This window comes from Mauremys reevesii, linkage group 24 (genome assembly GCF_016161935.1).
Source record: "Mauremys reevesii isolate NIE-2019 linkage group 24, ASM1616193v1, whole genome shotgun sequence".
Classification (NCBI taxonomy): domain Eukaryota; kingdom Metazoa; phylum Chordata; order Testudines; family Geoemydidae; genus Mauremys; species Mauremys reevesii.
Genome location: NC_052646.1, coordinates 14,824,199 through 14,845,329, shown reverse-complemented (window position 1 = coordinate 14,845,329; position 21,131 = coordinate 14,824,199). Strand labels below are relative to the sequence as shown.

Sequence of the window (21,131 nt, the reverse complement as noted above, 5' to 3'; positions counted from 1 at the left end):
CTGCAAATTAATTGCTTTAATTATCTTTTTTGCTTCCATCTGATGTGGAAAGGCCTGCAAATGGATCACCCACCCCTCCCTGAGATGTTAGAACGGGTTTTGATGGAGTCCTGCCAGGGGCTCTCTGGGTCGTGTATTGGCATCTAACACTTGAATTGAAGGCATTGGGATGTCAGCCCTCGACCAAAGTCTCCCCCTCTTCCCCCCCGCCCAATCTGTTTGAATGACCCTCAGAGTGAGAGACAGAGATGGGGTCAGAGGCAGCTGCAAGGGATCCTGACCACTCAGCACCCCCTATCAGGACCCAAGCTACAGGGCGTGGGTTGAGGCCGGTGCCTGGGCTGGAGGGGGGTTGAGTTCAGTGCAGAAGGACAAGGCCAAGAGCAGCCGTCGGTACCAGCGTCATGCCAGAGGGGGAGCACAGAGCTGACGCTGATGGGCCGGGTCAGAGCCAGGTGAGGCAGCCGAAGGGGACCCGTGGAGCAGGGGCAGGGTGAGGCCTCAGGAAATGCGCAGGGGACCAGGAGGAACTCGGAGAAAGGCTGGGTGAGAGTCTCAGGATAAAAAAAAAAAACAGGAGTACTTGTAACACCACAATACTAACATTATTTTTAGCAGCATGGCTTTTGCTGCAGCTAACACACACTTGACAGAGATTAGAATGGAACACACACAGACAGAAGATATTTATACAGAGAGAACATGAAAAGGTGAAAAGTGACCACCAACAGAGAGTCTCTAAAAAAACTTTTAGAAAAAAAATTTTTTAGGAAAAAAAAAAAAAAAGTTTTAATTAAAAAAAAAGTTTTTTTTTTTCCTCTACTCTGCTCATCTCATTTTCATGTGTCTGTCTGCTATGCATGCTCACCCTCTGTGTGTCTCTATGTTCTGTGTGTTGTCTGTGTTCTTTCTGAAAGTGTGCTTTATCTCAAGAAAGCTCTTCTCATCTAAAATTTGGTACTAAATTCTTCTTTTTTTACCACACTTTTTTTTCCTGTTTGAACTAACTTGCACGCCAGTCTCAGGATAGGGCAGCAGGGGCTGTTTGCAGCAGCAAGCCAGTTGATCACGTAGGCCCTAGGGGCACAGCCAGTCTCCACCTTGGCCTAGGCCGCTATTTAAGGCTCATTGGGGAGGGCAGTAGGCTCCACCAATCAGGACATCCGTGGGCAGGACGTGCAGTGGTGCTTGAAGAGACAGGGCTCCCAGGCTGCTGCTCCCTTCTTCACCAGTGGTAGGAGTGTGGATACAGTGGCAGCCCAGGAGCCAGCAGGCCTGGTTCCAGGTCACGGGTGGCATAGACACATGGGGGGGTGGGGCAAATGCAGGCCTCACCTGGCACATTCCAGTCTGGGAAGGGGGGTTTCCTGTCCTGCTGCAGTCAGTTTGAGTCAGCTTAAAGCAAGGTGGGGGGATTTGTACCTCACTCCATTAGGGAGCAGCCTGCTTTGTCTCTCGCTGGGCTGGGTTCTTGTGTGTCAGGGTCCTGGAGTCTAAGCAATAAAGTCATGGGATGTGGCAGCCTCCCAGCAGGAGGATTTCCTGTTTTGATCTAACATCTGTGTGCGCTCACTGGGAACGTAACGGGCCACAGAAGGAGCCAGATTCTCACGATGGAGGTGGGGGGGAGGTCGGAGACCCCTTGGTGATGCTGCTAAAGGATGAGGTGAGTCTCCCCAGCTTTTGGTCAACTATCTCAGAAGCAGGAAGCCTGTCAACCCATCAGTTGGGCACCAGACAATCGAGGTGCTAAAGGAGCACTCAAGAAAGACAAGGCCATTAAGGAGAAACTAAATGAATTCTTTGCATCGGTCTTCACTGCAGAGGATGTGAGGGAGATTCCCACACCTGAGCCATTCTGTTTAAGAGTCAAACCAAAGGAAATGTCCCAGATTGAGGTGTCAGTAAAAGAGGTTCTGGAACAAACTGATAAATTAAACAGTAATAAGTCACCAGCACCAGATGGGGAAGTATTCACCCAAGTTCTGAAGGAACTCAAATGTGAAATTGCAGAACTACAAAGTGTGGTTTGTAACCTATCATTTAAATCAACTTCTGTACCAGATGATTGGAGGAGCGCTAATAAGGCACCTATTTTTAAAAAAGGCTCCAAAGGGGATACTGGCAATTACAGGCCAGTAAGCCTAACTTCAGTATCGGGCAAATTGGTTAAAACTATAGTTAAGCCCCTTTGTATTCAGTTTAAACCGATTTTTACCAAAAAATTCCCAGGTTTTACAAAAAGCATTATTCATTTTTTTTCTGATTTTCACCCTACTTTTGTATCATTCAAATATATAAAAAAATAACTTGTTTTAATTAGGAAAATACAATTGCATGAGAGATGTATTGCAATTATACATTAGTCTGTGCGTATATGCAAAGACAGGGTAGGAATAAATTATCAGTTTTCAGAATGGAGAGAGGCAATTAGCAGAGTCGCCCTGGGATCTGTACTAGGATCACTGCTGTTCAAGATATTCATGAATGATTTAGATAAAGGGGTAAACAGTGAGATGGCAAAATTTGCAGATGATACAAAATTACTCAAGATAATTAAATCCAAAGCAGACTGCAAAGAGCTACAAAGGGATCTCACAAAACTGGATGACTGGGCAACAAAGTGACAGATGAAATGCACATTGGAAAACATAATCCCAACTATATATACAAAATGATGGGGTCTAAATTAGCTGTTACCACTCAAGAAAGAGATCTTGGAATCATTGTGGATAGGTCTCTGAAAAACATCCTCTCAATTTGCAGCGGCAGTCAAAAAAGCCAACAGAATGTTAGGAACCATTTGGAGAGAGATAGACAATAAGACAGAAAAGATCATAATGCTACTATATAAATCCACACCTTGAATACTGTGTGTAGACCTGGTCGCCCCCATCTCAAAAAAGTGATATTAGAATTGGAAAAGGTATGGAGAAGGGCAACAAAAATGATTAGGGGAATGGAACAGCTTCTATATGAGGAGATTAAAAAGACTGGGACTTTTCAGCTTGGAAAAGACAACTAAGGAAGGATATGATAGAGGTCTATAAAATCTTGACTAGTGGAGAAAGTGAAAAAGGAAGTGTTATTTACTCCTTCACATAACACAATAACCAGGGGTTACCCAATGAAATGAACAGACAGCAAGTTTAAAACAAACTAAAGGAAATAACTTCTTCAAACAATACATAGTCAACCTGTTTCAGAGTGGTAGCCATGTTAGTCTGTATCAGCAAAAACAAGGAGGAATCCTTGTGGAACTGTGGAACCTGTGGAACTCCTTGCCAGGTGATGTTGTGAAGGCCAAATGTATAACTGGGTTCAAAAAAGAACTAGAGAACTAGATCAGTTGCTGGAAGATAAGCTCATCAATGGCTATTAGCCAAGATGGGCAAGGATGCAACCCCATAATCTGAGTGTCCCTAGCCTCCCTTTGCCAGAAGCTGGGACTGGATGACAGGGATGGATCATTTGACGATTACCTGTTCTGTTCATTCCCTCTGGGACACCTGACATTGGGCTGACCCAGTATGGCTGTTCTTATGTTCTAAGGTTCTGCAGTCTAAGAAATCAAGCTATATAATGTTGCAACTTTCCAGCTGCATATTTAAAATTTGATCTAACTTCTCCATGTGTGTGTGTGCGAGTGCGTGCCTGGAGGAGAGCAGGCTCAGCTGGAGTTGGAACATAGGCAAATCCCGCCCTTCTCTCAGAGGGGAGTTCACCCTCCTTGCAGACCGGATCACCAGGTCACAGCACACCCCCATTCCCTACCACATTGACTTCCAGCAAGTCTAGCTGGATTCGGCGCCTGCTCCAGGGTCCTCTCCAGAAGCGGGGAGGGAGCTGGTGAAAGCAGCCAGAGACACAACGTGTTCTAGGCAAAGTGGGATTCATTTAAGCAGAGGCCGCACTGCAAGTGGAGAGGGAGCGGATAAAGAGAACAAAACCAACTTATCCTTGGCCTCCTGGGCCAGTTTGAATTAGGGTTGCCAACTTGGTAATTCCTGACAACTGGACTCCCAAGGCCCTGCCCCCTGCTCCAAATCTTCCCCCAAGGCACCGTCCCCACTTGCTCCTTTACCCCCAGCCACTGCCCCACAGAGTGCCCTGCTCCCTGGGGAGGGGGAAGGATGGGGTCCCATCAGGCTGGGGCTGGTTCTGAGCTGCTGCTGGGATGAACCCCAAAGCAGCCCCTGGGGGGAGGGGGTGATGTAGGGAGCTCGTTAGCTGGCGGGTGGGTTCTGTCACCGGGTTTCCTGTTCATTCTGGGAGGCTTTTAACTGAAGAATCCTGCAGGTGCCAGGGGGCTGCTGGCTCCTCACGGACCCTCGGGGCGGGGTTGGTTGGCCCTCTCCCAGCACCAAAAGAATGGGACTCTTTCTTTTGAGAAATGAGGACCCTGAGACTGACAGTCCCCGGGGCCAATGGGGAGAAGCCAATGCTCCAGGCCAGCCTGAGGTGCCTGACAAGAGGGGCAGAGCTAAGGAGAGCAGCAGCCAGAGGGGCAGAGGATCAGCCCAGCCACCCAGGCTGGAGGCAGAGCAGCAGCAGCAGCACTGAGGCAGAGTGGGGCTGGGGCTGGAGCCGTCCAGAGCCGGCTGCGGTGAGCAGCTGGGGAGAGCGAGCGGGACCCTGGGCAGGGGGCCCAGCACAGGGAGATGCCCCCAGCCAAGGGACCTTGCAGGACGGACGTGGAGCGGGATTGTAACCCTGACAGAGAGGGCTGCGACTGGGCAGAAGAGTCCAAGGACGTACACCCGGACAGAGGCGGGACAGAGACACAGAGAAGCAGCTCACGTTACGTGGGTCACAGTCCTCTTGCAGCCGAACACCACGAGAACCGACGCCTCAGGAAGCACAAGACGATTCCAAGAACACCCAGCAGCACCATCAGGGGCAGGGTGATAGGCAGGCACAGGTTGTTAGTACAGTTATCTGTAGAAAGAGAACATGGGGATGAGCTGGGAGATCTGTGGGTTGTGCTCCCCCACACCTCTGCCTTGGGCCCACCCACTGCTCCCCACCTCTGCCTGCTGCCCTGGTTCAAACAGGAATTAATTCAGGGCAGTCCCATGGCCAGGGCCGGCACTTCCATTAGGGGACCCTAGGCAGTCGCCTAGGTCGCCAGGATTTGGGGAGTGGCATTTTGTGTGCTCCCCACGGGGTGCACGGGAACTGCCGGTTCCACTCCAGTCACGCTGCCGAACAAGGACCTTCTGCCGACGTGCTGCGGAAAATAGCGGCAGGCAATTGAGCAGCTCAATGACTGCCGCTGTCGCCTGCAGCATTTTGGCGGAGGGTCCTTCTTTGGGGGCGCGATGGGAGCGGAACTGGAAGCTCCCGCGCGCCCCGTGGGGAGCGCACAAAATGCCGCCCCCCCAAATTCTGCCTAGGGCGCCAGAAACCCTGGCGCTGCTCCTGCTGGGGGACTGCAGAGGTCGCACTAGGTGCTCACAGGATCCCTTCTGGCCTAAGAATATGTGGAGGGATCAGGCAGCTCCGATTGGCTGCCCTTCCCCCCCAAGAGGAGGGAGGAGTGAGGAAGGCGACCAATCAGATGGGGATTTCGCCACTGTGGGGGAAAATTAAGCAGCTTTTCTGCTTGGCCTCGGCCCGCCCTGCGGCTAACAGGCCACAAGCTGAACCAAGCTAAGTGTTGTGCTCCCTGACAGTGGCGGCCACAGGTCGAGACACAGGGAAGGAAGGGAGGCTAAAGAGGAGGAGGGTGAAAAAGCCCCAGCAACAAGAATAATTTGCAATATGTGCCTACTGCTTGTGAAATATAGTAACGACTTGTGTAAAGCAATCACCTAAAATCCCCCTACCCCATTTGTGTAACCAGGCCTCCCCCTACCCCATTTGTGTAACCAGGCCTCCCCCTACCCCATTTGTATGACTACCCCCATTGAGGAACTGTACCCTGTAAGGGGCAATTGTGTAACAAGCACCCCATAAAAGGCAAAATTGTAACACCGTTGGAAACCACCAAAAAGCCCTTAACTCAAATTGCCCCCATCCGGGGCAAAGTTGCAAAAGAATAATGAAAAGTACCAAAAGACCCTGACTCCCTTTTTCCTAATAAGGTTACTGCTACTCAAGTGTGTGCAATTTAATTCCTAATATGTTCCATCGTTACTTAACGATGTGTAATTTGTTTGCGGTTTTAAACTTTAAAAGCTTCTGGTATACTCTGCTTCAGGGGGGCAGTTCCTAATGGCTGCCAGCCCCAACGCGTTGGTGTGTGTTCAATAAACGAGCCTCAGGCTTGAGTCTCTGAACCAAAATTGATACGTGGGTGACTTTTTCCATGACACCACAGAGCACAGGGGAGAGAGGATCCCCTGGAGGAGGGGCCAAAAAGCCACACGCGACAAGCACAGGCCGGGCGGTCGGCAGGTCTGAGCGAGCCTCTAAGTCGGCTGCCAGCGCGTGCGCTGGGGCCCTCTCCAGCCCGGGTACCTGGGCTGCAGGAGACACTCAGGTGTCGGACGACGTGGGGCTGTCCGGGGCTCTCCAGGAGGCAGGTGTAGTTGCCACACCCTGTCCTGGGCAGGAGGATTCGGCTGCTCACATCACAGAGCCCGCTGGGGTCTCTCTGCAGGCTGCTGTCGCTCTCCGCCGTCACGTTGTTCCCGGCTCCGTCCAGCCACAGCACGCAGGCCTCGGGGTACCCGCCCTCCGCACGGCAGGTCAGGGTCACCTGGCTGCTCACGCTAACCTCCAGTCGGACCTCCGAGTACGGGGCTGGAACACAAAGCAATGGAAGGTCTGCGGTGCTGGCTGCCAGGGCCCAGAGAAATCGCAGGCAGTTTGGCCACTGATTTCAATGGGGCCAGGTTGGCGCCTCACACTCTCCAGGAGGTGTCTGCTTACCCATCACTGCAACCTGCCTCCTCACTGAAATCTTGCCCTGCTCCGAGGTGACGTGGCAGAGATAGATGCCCTCGTCCTGGGTGCGGACACCCCTCAGTGTCAGGGACGCATTCCCCCGGGCCAGCCCCTCTGGATCCAGCTGGGTCCGGTTCCTATAAATCTGGTCTTGTCTCTCCAGCTGCTCCTTCCCGTAATAGTAACTATGAAGCACTAGGGCCTCTGCCCCTGCCCGCTCCTTCTGCCAGGTGAGGGTCAGACGCTGGAGGTTCATCCCGGGCTGGGATGGGAAGAGGCAGCTCAGAGTGACGTCCCCCTCAAACTGAGCTACAACGTCTGGTGCCGAGGTTGCTGTGCAGAGCAAAAAGCACAGGAGTCAGTGGGTTCCTTGTGTGTGTGTATGAGGAATACAAGCTACTCCAATCCTAGCCTCTTCCAGCAGGGGGCGCTGCATTATGAGAAAGCTGGATTGGTGAAGACCCACGGGCCATATAGACTGGCATCCCATCCCCATGCTTCAGAGGAAGGCATAAGACCCTGCAGTGGACAATTTATTACTTGCTCAGAGGAGGAATTTCCTTTCTGACCCCAATCTGTGAGTAGCTGGTGAGATGCCGTGAAGCTGAAGCACTAGACCCCTTCCAAACCTCCTTGAGCTTTTTTCACCAGTGACTATTATTACACACAAAACAGCTACGTTCAAAGATGTTACAGATGCAAAGTTCAGCACTCAGAATTTAGGAAATGCCTGTATTAAGGTTGCCTGTGTAACCTTAACTCTGTCCTTTTATTAGATAATCTTTAATCACATGCTGGGCCACAGGTGGAGTTGTTGCTCCCTGTCCTGGGCAGGAGGATTCGTCTGCTCACATCACAGAGCCTGCTGGGGTCTCTCCGCAGGCTGGTGTCGCTCTCCTCTGCCACTGATTTCCTCTGTGATGCTGGGCATGTCACTTATAGCAAACTTTTCACAGCTGGACAGTAACTGCATGTTCCTGATTTTCTGTGTGCCTGGCTTGAGAGCCTGGGGCCTGATCTGTAGAAGGTCTGAGAGCTCACAGCGACAATTGAAGTCAACAGGACCTGTACTTTGAACATATTGTTATGTGGAACGTGCTGACAGCTGCTCTCAGTGGAGTATTTGATCCAAAGATAATCACTGGTTAAAGCCAGTGGCTGCCCCAAGCTCCCTACTTCAGGCTCTATTGAGGGAGCAATCAAACCCTGTTATGGTTACTCCTGGGAGAATTCTGCACATGAACAGAATCCCCCCCCACACACACACACACAAAGTATCTTCTGCTTGAGAAGTGCTGCAGTTCTGCCTTTTGCCCACCAGAAGCTGCTGTGGCACCAGAGCAGCCATCTGCGTTCATGCTGCCGGCTGTTCTGGCACCACAGTGGCTTCTGGTGGGTGAAAGGTGGAACTGCAGCACTTCTCAAGCAGAATGTACCAGTATTTTCTGGATGAAAAAAATATTCTGCGCCAGACATGAATTCTGCGTGTGCACAGTGGCGCAGAATTCCTCCAGGAGTATTTCATGCAGAGAGAGTTGCATGCAAAGGACGTTACTGCACAAGGCCCTTGGAGGCTCAGAGCGAAGTGGTGTGGGCTGAGACGTTTCCCTAGGTGCAAACACAGGGGCAGTGGTGAGCTGGAGCAGGTTCCCACAGGTTCTCAAGAACCGGTTGTTAAAATTAGACCTCCATGGAGAACCGGTTGTTAAAGGGCCAGGGGGTGGGCAAAGAACTCTGGTCCGTGGGCCGGACCATCCTGTTGCTCCCAGGATTCCCAGCTGGGGAGGCTGAGGATCCCCTGTCCCTTCCCCCGCTTCCCCCCAGCTGCAGCGTGGCCAGCCACCGGCACCAGCTGGACAGCTCAGCTGAGCTCTGTAGTCGTCCTGCTGCCACTTTTTGAATGGGCCAGCAAGGTGTGTGTGGGGGGGAGAGGGGGCTGCTGCAAGCTCCAGGACTGGCCAGAGGGGAGGGGAAGGGGCAAGTGGGGCAATTGTCCCAGGCCCTGCAGGGGCCCCCGGCCCCACGAGGATCTCTCCCCTGGCCCCTCCCTCGCTCCCCCCCTTAAATCAGAACTTTTTATAGGGAACCGGTTGTTAAGATTTTGGCAGCTCATCACTGCACAGGGGTGAGGAGATTGGGTGCATGGCCATGTGCATGGCAGGCAAGAAGCCAGGAGTTGCCAGCAGGACCGTGGGAGGAAGCAGAGAGACAGAGCTGTGTGAGCACAGGGCTCACTGGAGGGGCAGGTGTGGGGATTTCGGAGCCAGGGAACAGCCTCCTGCTGTTTGTTCCTTCTGTGCTCTGGGAAACAGGGCGGGGGGGGGGGGGGACACAACCTGGGAAGGAATGAGAGTCCACTGAGAACAAAGCTCACTCACACTATCACTTCCCCTTGACAGGAACGACCCTGCCAGGCCCTGGAGCTTGGCGAGACACTCAGGCCAAAATGGCAATGTTAAGTACTCTGCAAACTCAGCTCCCAGGCGTCTCACATGAGGGCCCGCAAAGTGGTGCACCTTGATCTCCCAGGGCCTCAGCCGTATAATGCGGATAACACCACCACCACCACCCCCCCTGCACCTTGCTGGGGTGTTGGGAAGATGCAGTGAACGAAGGAATGAGATGCTACAGTGAGGAAATGCCACAGAAAAGCCCACGAGGAAGTAAACAATCCTGTCTCCAGAGCAGGGTTTGACTAGCCAGCAGTGGAACACGCCTGGGGCCACACCTGGCCCAGGGAAGATTAAACCAAGTATTGAATAGCTGCCCATTAAGTGAGCATGTCACCGTGTGCATGGAATGAGGCAGGGGGCCAGTGGCAGTGCTTTCTCCTGCCATTAAAGGCTGTGTCATGATTCAGATGCACAAAGGGGCAGAGATACGGCTGCACGGGGTGACTATAACGCTGGCATTTCATACCTCTTGAGTGCGACTTTGCAAACGTAACAATGTAGGATTATGGATGTAATTTATTATTTATGTCACAGGAGCAACTTGAGTCCAAGTGACATCAGGGCCCCATCGTACCAGGGACTGCACAGACACAGTGAGTGAGAGTCCCTGCCCCAGCTGAGATCAGGGCCCCGTCGCGCCAGGTGCTGCATAGACACACAGCAAGAACCAGTCCCTGCCCCTAGAGCATCCCATTCCCCAAGCTCCACAATCTCTCTCTGTATAAACACTCCCACTCTTCCCCCCCATTACTGGGGCCCCGACATCACTCACCCGCCACGGCAAAGTGGAGAATCAAGAAGGGAAGCAGCATGGACTGGGGAGAGGAGCGAACCGACATTCATCTGCAAGACAGACACCAGACTCATGGGCGAGACCCGGGCATGAATGAAACTAGCCAGTGCACCGACACCAGCTGGCCTAACCGTTCCGAGGACTCCCAACATCTGCGGGTGGAAGATGGGCTCCCGCATCTCCCCCCGATTTCCCTGGTGGGTGGGGTGCTCTGCTGTGCCTGGGGTGAGCCCTGCAGTAGGATTCATGTCCCTTGGGGGTCCCCTTGTTGTCTGGCCAGATTAAAAGCTGTGAAACCTGTTTCCTGACTTTCAGATTGGAAGCTCCCCATTGACCCCCAATGGAGCTACGGCCCATTGACCCCAGCTGGGTCTGGCCCCACTGACCCCAATGGAGCTACGGCCAATTGACCCCAGCTAGGATCTGGCCCCATTGACCCCAATGGAGCTACGGCCCATTGACCCCAGCTGGGATCTGGCTCCATTGACTCCATTGGAGCTACGGCCAATTGACCCCCTCTGGGATCTGACCAGAGCACTGAAGCTTTGTTAACAAAACTGCATGTGCAGAGATACGATTCAGGCTGCTGGGGCTCATTGTCTGAGGTGGAGCAGCAGCAATGTGTCCATGACAGCAGAGTGCATATTATTGTAACCCTTCTGCCCGACAGAGTTGGCAGCAACAAGGGCCGGGTGCAGTATCCAGGGGTTCCATTTCAGTAACACAATGCAAAACCGGCTCGAGCCCCCAAACAGTGACCTGGGACAATTACATACCCCCCACCCCCCCACAGGCACCTCTGGAGGCAATACTTCCCCTCTCGCAAGCACAGAGTCTGAGTATAGACAAAGCCTTTTAATAACAATGCGGCATGTTGGGGAAACACCACAAACAGGATTCATAACACAAACCATGAGCGAAAGACCCACCCCCAAGAAAGTTTGGCATTGTCCTTTTCCCCTCAGGGTCTCAAGTCCAGCAACCCAACAGTCACCCCCACCCACAGTTTGTCCTTGGTCAGTGCAGCCTCAGAGTTCAGAAGTTCATCTGCAGAGTTTACCTCCTAGCCTGGGTAGAAGTAGGGGGAGGTATGGGGGCAGTTTACAGTTTTATGGGGGCAGCAGCCAATTGCCACGCCTCTCCACGGGGTCCTGCTGCAGTCTTCACCACCAGCCGTCCTGCTAGCCTTGCCTCTCCGCTAGCCGTCCTGCTAGCTGCTCACGAATGTGTCTCAAGCCCCCCCCCACCACCACTTAACACAGCTCTCAGTGATTTCAGCTCTTAGTAAGGTCAGCTCTTTAGTGATTTCAGCTGTTAGCAGGGGGGCCTAATGTTGGTGCACTCAGAACCACTCACCCAAAGTAAATCTAATGCTTACACCTCATAATCAGTGATTTGAGCTCTGCAACATATAATAAGACTCCTAACAGAGAGTCAAAATTAGCTCCGCTATTATACAGTTGAGAAAAGAAAGATCAAAGTGATATTTAGAACCTTCATGGCCAACCAACACTACTCATAATACCTCTCCCCATTCACTAGCTCTTGGAACCCATGTCCCTTGCCTACCGAGAGCTACTTAGTTGAGGGTGAGTCCCTCTGTCATAAAATGCCAAGTACAGTTCTACTGTCCTTGATTCACATAACCAGGATAACAACACTTTATTACTCCTGCCCTGAAAACAAAGAGACTGACGGTCCCACAGCAGCCAGAGTGACCATTTTGGAGTGTGCATGCAACCAAGATCAGCCCCTGAAGTCCTTTTCCACAGCTCACCACCAAATGTTGGGGTAGAACTCATTCTGACTCTGCTTACATTATTATTCATTATAATAATTATTATCTATTAGGTGTATTACAGTAGTGCTCAGGAGCTGAAGTCATGGACCAGGATCCCACTGAACAAAACGACCGTCCTGACTCTGAGCTGACAACCTACGTCTAAGACAAGAGATAGCAGATAAGGAGACACTATTGGGCAGCGTGATCGGCAGCAGGCTCAGTGCACTGGCAGCCAAACCGCAGGTATCACAGCAAAAGGGAGGTCTGCGGGGGGATCTCCAGGAAGAGAATGAGGGGGTGTGATGGGGTGAGTGCTCCACACAGGCCCTGGAGTGGTTAATGTGGGCCTGGGAGGCTAATTATGTCACCTGGCTGCCCCTGGAAAGAGACCCTGTCTTAATTCATCCTGAAGCCCAGCTGGGCTGGAGCAGGCTGGTGGTATAAAGAAAGGAAGTTTGTAGCAGAAAGGGGCTGACGTCTGAAGAGATGGATGCAGAGATAACAGGACGGGTAGAGCGGGAACAGTCGTCTGTGTTCCTAGCCTTGGTGTCCAGAAATCTAAAAGGCAATTGACTCATGTGACCATCCTGGCGGCTGCACTACTGGGGATAATGTTGGCATAACCTGGATTAGAAATGTGCAGCTGGCTACAGCTGTAATTTGCTCTGATTCCTTGTCAGGCAGAAGGACAAACGAAACAGGGACTCTGGAAAGCAGAAATGACATAAGTGAAATAACGTTCCCGCATCCCTGAATAGCTGGAAGTGACAAAGCAGCAAAACGTGCTCTAAAAAAACAAAGGAGGGGGATATTAAGATATTCTTAAATCAGATGTGGGCAAACTATGGCCCGTGGGCCACATCTGGCCTCTGCACCTCTGGCCAGGGAGCCTAGTCCCCGGCCCCTCCTCCGCAGCTACTCCGCCGTGTGGGCCGAGCTCTGGCACGTCGCTCCCACTGGGCAGCATGGGAAGCGCAGCTGGCTCTGGCCGGGTGTCACGGCTGTGAGCTCCTGCTGCTGGTAAGGCGGCACGGAGCTGGGGGGGATTGGGTAAGGGAACAGGAGGTCCTGGGGGGCAGTCAGGGAGGAGAGGGAGGTTGGATGGGGCGGAGGTTCTGGGGGGTGGTGAGGGGATGGGGAACAGGGAGGGTTGGGAGTGGGAGTCCCAGGGGGCCTATCGGGGGCCTGTCAGGGGACGGGGATGTGGCTAGGGGTTGGGAGGGAAGTCAGGGGATAGGGAGGGTTCGATAAGGGGGTGGGATCCCGGGGGGCAGTTAGGGGTGGGGGGTCCCAGGAGGGGGCGGTCAGGGGATGAGGAGCAGGGGGGTTGGATAGGTTGGGAGTTCTGAGGGGGGCAGTCAGGGGGCGGGAAGTGAGAGAGCGCAGATAGGGGGCAGGGGCCAGGCACAGCCCTCAGGCCAAAAAGTTTGCCCACCCCTGTCTTAAGTGCTCATGAGGGCACTTGTGAAGGAAATGCAAGAACTATGGACTAAGGAAAGAAAAGGACAAAGGGTCTGTGACAGGGTGTGACTCACCACTGGCACCTCCTGCTGGGGGGAGGGATAGCTCAGTGGTTTGAGCATTGGCCTGCTAAACCCGGGGTTGTAAGTTCAATCCTTGAGGGGGCCATTTGGGGATTGGTCCTGCTTTGAGCAGGGGGTTGGACTAGATGATCTCTTGAGGTCCCTTCCAACCCTAATAATCTATGATTCATCTTGGGGATTAGCTCCGCAGGTCAGTGCACCCTCTCCCAATGGTGCTTCACCCACCATCACGTCTGCTCCCAGACCCGCATCACTCCAGGGACCGTGGTGTCCTCTTCATGTCACGGCCCTCTGGCTGTGTCACCCTGTTCCACCCCCTTTCAGGGTGTAGTATGGCCAACTGTCCATCCACTTCCCCAGTGGCAAGTGGAGGGGATCCAGGCCTGCTATGCACCCAGTCCTCCATCCTTGAGCTCAGAGGAATGTCACCCCTTGAAAAGTGCCGTTTGGAACGCTGGTGCATAGAGCCAGCCCTGCTCTCCACCATCTCCTTGGGCTTTGCCGCTTAATTCATACAATTACACTCACCTCTCCTTTCTCTGTAGCACAGTTCCTAGTCCGTCCTATATTACTTGTCGGAAACAAGAAAGAGACGAGCACTGGCAACCAAAACAGCCTGGGTGTCGTTAAATAGACCAAAGTGTTGCTAAAAAACACCCTGGTTCCATAAATAGATTGGGCTAGTAACTTTGGGCTATTGATACAATATTAGCTGGCAACCCTTTGAGTCATGTGCTCCACCCCCAAAGCCACCCTGCTTCTGACAACTCAGTTCTCTGTTAACCTCCCAGTCCTGAGCGCAAAGCTCAGTCTGCCAGAGCTGGACCGAGTGTCTCTTTAACTGAGGCATCGACTTTCTGATTTCCCGGGGGGGGGGGGGGGGCGCGACCCCTGCTCTGCCCCAGAGCCCGCCTCTTCCCAATCTGGCCCTCCCCAGAGCTTGCCCCGTCCTCCCCCTCCCCCCAGCACCCTCTGCATACCGCTAAACAGCTGATCACAGGCAGATGGGAGGTGCTGGGGCGGGGGAGGAGCTGATCCTCAGATGGCCTGCACACCAGAGCACTAACTCTGATGATATGTGACGTTTTATGCAGAGTCCCAGCTCCTAGAAACAAGTGAGTATGGGAGAATCTCGGCTTTGGTTTAAAAATCAAAGGAAGTTTGTAGCCCTCAGCGTCATGGAGAAAGGCCTGAAAATGTGCCCCACAGGATCTACGATGGGTGCACAGGAAAAATGGCAGACAATGCTGCACACCGCAGTCTTGACAGAAAAAGTGAAGTTGCCATTTTTAGGGCATCAACAGGCCATTGTGCCTTAAATGAGAAGCTAAACTTATGAAAACGACAGAAAAACAGGCTGAGTAATGTGCCTGGAACCAAAGAAACAGCTGATCTCGTTCTATGGCATTGGGGGGCCCTATTCGATGGAAAGAAAGTGGCTTTGTGAAAAATTGAGTTGGCCAAGTGTGACAGGGTTCCTGGGGTGCAACCTGGACTGTGGGACCACTGAGCCCTCAAACCCGCCCGCCAGGATACTACCTTGAGTGTCACACCGGAGAGCTGAAGGTTTTTCTTAAAAGGACTGGCAAGAAAGTCAGGGAAATTACTAGGCTGAGTGAAAGGATATAACCCCCCCCCGTGCCCCCCCGCCCAAGCTCCTGGCTAAAATGAATGAAGAAAGGGGTGGTCATAGCTTGTGGGATTAGGCTGCTGCATCAAAAAACAGGAGGGCTGCAGGGCAGCCATGCTCTGGGAGCAGAGAGGTCGTGTGGAGGGAACCCAGGGAGAATGAGCCCTGGGATCCGAGCCCTGAAAGAAGAGTCAGCCCAGAGACGTTATGGAGAAGAAAGCCCAAGAGAGCCTGCTAGGTAGGTAGGAAGTAGCCCAGGGAAACAGCAGCAAGGGGTGTAAATGTGCTGACCTTGGCTGCTGGGTACAGGGTCCCTGGGCTTCTAGCAGTGTAGAGGGAGGGCCTGGGTTCCCCGTCTGGCCGCTGGCAAAGTGATGAAGAGAGAGGAGCCCTTGCACAAGCAATCGATGGACAAGGGAGGCCGGCCAAAAGCCAGTTCCCAGACCCAGCCGCAAGGAAGCGCTGCTGTGGTGAGTGGACACCTGTACAGGTAGGCTTGCGGATTTTTACAGGGAGCGCCTCCCACGAGGGAGGATGTCACAGGGGGCCCCCACTAAGGGGGAATGGGTCCAGATCCCCTGTGACTCATTAGCTGCCTCCAGTGGGGCCTGAGAGCGGGCCCCTGGGCTCTGCCAAGAGCCAGGCAGCAGCTGGGAAGGACGAGGAATGGGAAGCAGGACCAGGGCATTCCTGGGGGTGTCACATGAGGCTGCAGAAAGGGCAGGAATTGGGAGCTGCTTGGAGAAGAGCAGAGGCAGAGAACGAAGTGGCGAGAGTTGATGGGATGGGGCTGGCCAGAGGCAGGGAACCCCGCCGGGGAAAGACTCAGGCCGGGGCCCTAGGTAAAGGGGAAGAATCGGCTCAGCCCAGGGGCAGGCCAAACCCCAGGAGCTCAGTGTTACATTCCTGGCATACGCACAGACCGGTCAGATCTCACTGGGAGACTGCAACATCCCAGTGTTTAATTCTTAGACTCCAGAACTTTAACATGCAAGAACCAAAGCCAAGGAGAGAGAACATAAGAACGGCCAGACTGGATCAGACCAAAGGGTCCATCTAGCCCAGTATCCTGTCTTCCGACAGTGGCCAATACCAGATGCCCCAGAGGGAAGGAACAGAACAGACCAATTACTGAGGAATCCGTCCTGTCGCCCATTCCCAGCTTCTGGCAAACAGAGGCTAGGGAACCATCCCTGCCCAGCCTGGCTAATGGACTTATCTAGTTCTTTTTTAAACCATATTATAGTCTTGGCCTTCAGCACATCCCCTGGCAATGGGTTCCATAGGTTGACTGTGTGTTGTGGGAAGAAATCCTTCCCTTTATTATAAATCTGCTCCCTATTAATTTCATTTAATGCCCCCTAGTTTTTGTGTTATGGGAAGGAGTAAATAACACCTCCTGATTTACTTTCTCCACACCAGTCATGATCTTATAGACCTCTATCATATCCCTCCTTGGTTGTCTTTTCCAAGCTGAAAAGTCCCAGTCTTTTTAATCTCCTCATATGGAAGTTGTTCCATACCCCTAATCATTTTTGTTGCCCTTCTCTGAACCTTTTCCAATTCCAGTAGATCTTTTTTGAGATGGGCAACCACATCTGCACGCAGTACTATGGATTTACAGAGGCAATATGATATTTTCTGCCTTATGATTCCCACCATTCTGTTTGCTTTTTTGGCTGCCGTTGCACATTGAGTGGACATTTTCAGAGAACTATCCACAACGCCAAAATCTCTTTCTTGAGCAGTAACAGCTAATTTAGACCCCATCATTTTATATGTACAGTTGGGATTATGTTTTCCAATGTGCATGACTTTGCATTAATCAACATTTAATTGTATCTGCCATTTTGAATTTCATCTGCCATTTTGTTGCCCTGTTACCCAGTTTTGTGAGATCCCTTTGTAGCTCTTCGTAGTTCTGCTTTGGACTTAACTATCCTGAGTAGTTTTGTATCATCTGCAAATTTTGCCACCTCACTGTTTACCCCTTTTTCCAGATCATTTATTACTATGTTGAACAGCACTGATCCAGTACAGACCTCTGGAGAACACCACTTTTTACCCCTCTCCATTCTGAAAACTGAGCATTTTTTCCTACCCTTCATTTCCTATCTTTTAACCAGTTACCAGTCCATGAGAGGACCTTCCCTCGTATCCCATGACAGCTTACTTTGCGTAATAGCCTTTGGTGAGAGAACTTGTCAAAGGCTTTCTGAAAATCTAAGTACACTATATCCACTGGATCACTCTTGTCCACATGCTTGTTGACCCCCCCTCAAAAAATTCTAGTAGATTGGTGAGGCATGATTTCTTTTTAGAAAAACCATTTTGACTCTGCCCCAATAAATCGTGTTCATCTATGTGTTTGATCATTCTGTTAGTTTCAACCAATTTGTCCAGTACTGAAGTCAGGCTTAACGGCCTGTAATTGCCAGGATCACCTCTGGAGCCCTTTTAAAAAAATGGTGTCACATTATCCAGTCATCTTGTACAGGAGCTGATTTAAATAATAGGTTACAGACTGCAGTTAGTAGTTTTGCAATTTCACATTTGTGTTCCCTCAGAACTCTTGGGTGATACCATCTGGTCCTGGTGACTTGTTACTGTTTAATTTATCAATTCTCTTCTAATGATAATCTGGGACATCCTCAGATTTGTCACCTAAAAAGAAAGGCTCAGGTTTAGGAATTTCCCTCCTATCCTCAGCCATGAAGACCAATGCAAAGAATTCATTGAGTTTCTCCGCAATGGCCTTATCGTCCTTGAGCAGGGGCGGCTCCTGGCCCCAGCACGCCAAGTGCGTGCTTGGGGCGGCATGCCACGGGGGGTGCTCTGCTGGTTGCCGGGAGGGCGGCAGGCGGCTCCGGTGGACCGGCGACCGGCAGAGCGCCCCCCGCGGCTTGCCGCTGTGCTTGGGGTGGCGAAATTGCTAGAGCCGCCCCTGTCCTTGAGTGCTCCCTTATCATCTCGACGGTCCAGTGGCTCCACTGGTTGTTTAGCAGGCGTCCTGCTAAATTTTTTTGCTATTACTTTTTGAGTCTTTGGCCTTCCTAATTCTTTTTTGGCCTTCCTAATGATATTTTTACACTTCACTTGCCAGAGTTTATGCTCCTTTCTATTTTCCTCAATAGGATTTAACTTCCACTTTTTAAAGGCCTTTTTTCCTCTAACTCCCTCTTTTACTTTGTTGTCTAGCCACGGTGGCACTTGTTTGGTCCTCTTACTATGTTTTTTATTTGGGGCACACCTTTAAATTGAGCCTGTATTATGATGTTTTTAAACCGTTTCCCTGCAGTTTGCCTTTTAATTTCTAACTAACTTCCTCATTTCTGAGTAGCTCCACTTTCTGAAATGAAATGCTACCATGGTGGGCTGCTGTGGTTTGTGTCCTCCCCTCCCACCCACCTGGATGTTGAATTTTATTATGTTATTGTCATTATTATCAAGTAGTTCAGCTCTATTCACCTCTTGGAGCAGATCCTGTGCTCCACTTAGGACTAAATCAAGAATTGCCACCACCCTTGTGGGATCCAAACTAGCTACTCCAAGAAGCTTCATTTAAGGTGTCAAGAAACTTCATCTCTTCACTCCATCGTGAGGTGACATGTACCCAGTCACTATGGGGATACTTGAAATCCCCCATTATAATTGAATTTTTTATTTTTATAGCCTCTCTAATCTCCCCGAGCATTTCACAGTCACTGTCTCCATCCTGGTCAGGTGGTGGGTAGTATATCCCTACTGCTATATCCTTATCATTCAAGCATGGAATTTCTATCCATAGAGATTTTATGGTGCAGTTTGGTTCATTTAAGATTTTTACTTTATTTCACTCTACGCTTTCTTTCACATACAGTGACACTCCCCCACCAGCACGACCTGTTCTGTCCTTCCAATATATTTTGTACCCTGGTATTACTGTCCCATTGATTATCCTCATTCCACCAAGTTTCTGTGGTGCCTATTACATCAATAGCCTCATTTAATGAGAGGCACTCAAATTCACCTGTCCTATTATTTAGATTTCTAGCATTTGTATATAAGCACTTTAAAATTGTCCCTTTTTAGCTGTCTGCGATTACGTGCTGTAATTGAATGGGTCTTTTTCATTTGACTGTTTCTCAACAGACAAAACAGGCTGCACCCCCACCCCAGGAGCTCAATTCACCCCCTTGTTCTAGGCTGGCTCGCTGCAGACTCTGAGCAGACCCTTCCCAACAGAGCCCCCAGCCTGCCAGTAGGGCCAAGAACACCGCCATTGAATTTAAAGTGATAGATCCCAGTTTTAAATACACCACACTCCACAGGGGTAGGGCTCACCGGTGACTGGGGAGGGCAGCACTGTGGGAAGACCCTTGTCGAATGCCTGTGTGACAGTCCCCAGAGCGGGGATGGAGAACTGCTGCCTTTTCATCCATCTTACTTTGGGGATTGTGAATTGCCTGATTTCAAGGGATCAGCCAAAGCCTGGAATTGTATTTGTAAATTATGCCCAGAAGAGGCTTGAATGAGACAACAGTCCTCTTCTGGGCAGAGTGGACCATCGGTCTGAGCCGCTGTAGAAAGGATGGGCACCTCAGTCAGCCCTGGGAACAGCAGAGGAAACTGAGGCAGGACTCTCCTGTTGCACTATGGTTGGCCATGTGGGAGTGAGCTGTGTGACAGAGGGTAAGAAGTTTATACAGGTGGAAGCACCATCATTGGTTCATTCATTCAACAAGAGAAGTGACCTTTCCTGGCTAGAGGGGACCTGTCTGCAGCCAGGAGCATGTTCTGATGGGGAATAGAAGAGGAAGGTGCTACGATAAAAAGAAATTGTCTAGGGAAATGCACACCGGTGTGGATGTAGCGTTACACGTGCGCACACACACACACACGCTTGCTTGTGTTTTACTTTTCACTAGGCTTGGCAGGAGCAGTTTTTATAATTTTGACGAGTAATAATGGTGTATTTTTAAGCAGTTTTTTTAGATTTGTATCCATGGAGATGCTCACAGCTGTGTGAAATTGAGGGGAGGGGGCCCGACAAGAATCATGTCATGACAGCAGACGCTGAGGCCTTGGCTACACTTGAGAGTTACAGCGCTGTAACTCACTCCCCGTTCACACGGGCAAGGCACATACAGCGCTGTATCTCCGTGGCTACAGCCCTGCTTGTACTCCACCTCCCCGAGAGGAATAAAGAGAATCGCGCTGGTGCTGCAGCGCTGGGGCACCAGTGTAAACGGGGAATAATCTTAGTACGCTGTGACTGACCTCCGGAAACTTCCCATAATCCTTTTAAGTGAAGGTTCTGTTCTTTGTTTTGTTATGAACTCCGGGCTCTGGAGCCGCTTATCAAAAAACCAAACACAGCCCCTGTTTGCTGTGAATGAGCAGAGGAGGGGGGCTCCCTTTGGACAGACTGCAGCGCTTTCCCCACTCAGCTGTACGAAGACAGCTTTAACTCCCAGCGCTGCACAGCTGCAAGTGTAGCCATACGATTCAGAGTTAAAGCGATCGGAACAAACGCCCCTTTGCTCTAGCTCCACTAACACCCGCGATGTGTTTCATACACCGGACAGGGGAACCCCAGCAGCAAGTTCTCAAGCAGCATTTTCCTTACTTGGTCCCTCTGTAAAGGTTGATGGTTATCACTGGAATCGGAAATATTTTGTCCTCAGTTCACACACGGGGATGGTGAAATCAGACATTCACTGATGAAAATCCAAACCTCCCCCGCCTGCTTCTCAGAGGGGCTTGAACTCCCCCCCCAAACCCACTGACCCCCCCACCCCCCCAGCACTGCTTAGAGCCTCAGCTCAGCCCCTAGTGCCCAGCACTGGGCCCCTCTCCAACCTGGGTGCTGTGACCCCAGTCCTGGGAGCCCGGGAAAGCCCCAGCTCTGGACTTCACCCCGGGGTAGGAAGCAGGGGAGCGGTTACAGCCTGGGGCAGTCGGGGCAGAGCAGAAGCAGAAGGAAGCAAGGAAGGAAGGATTCTGACTGTACCTCCTTAGCCGCAATCACACGTGTCCCCAGCATGGAGCCACTTAC

The 21,131-nt window shown here is 51.5% G+C and overlaps 1 protein-coding gene across 1 annotated transcript in view; it reads right to left on the bottom strand.

Moving 5' to 3' along the window:
* Positions 1–21,131, bottom strand: part of LOC120390016 (CD276 antigen-like) — a 21,232-nt gene extending 101 nt beyond the window's left edge. The window contains exons 1-5 of the mRNA XM_039512220.1: positions 21,087–21,131; positions 10,117–10,187; positions 6,877–7,224; positions 6,463–6,747; positions 4,801–4,938 (exon numbers count right to left, since the gene is read on the bottom strand). Of these exons, the coding sequence (XP_039368154.1) occupies positions 4,811–4,938; positions 6,463–6,747; positions 6,877–7,224; positions 10,117–10,183 (828 nt within the window). The 5' untranslated portion in view covers positions 10,184–10,187; positions 21,087–21,131 and the 3' untranslated portion in view covers positions 4,801–4,810. The remainder of the gene's footprint in view (positions 1–4,800; positions 4,939–6,462; positions 6,748–6,876; positions 7,225–10,116; positions 10,188–21,086) is intronic.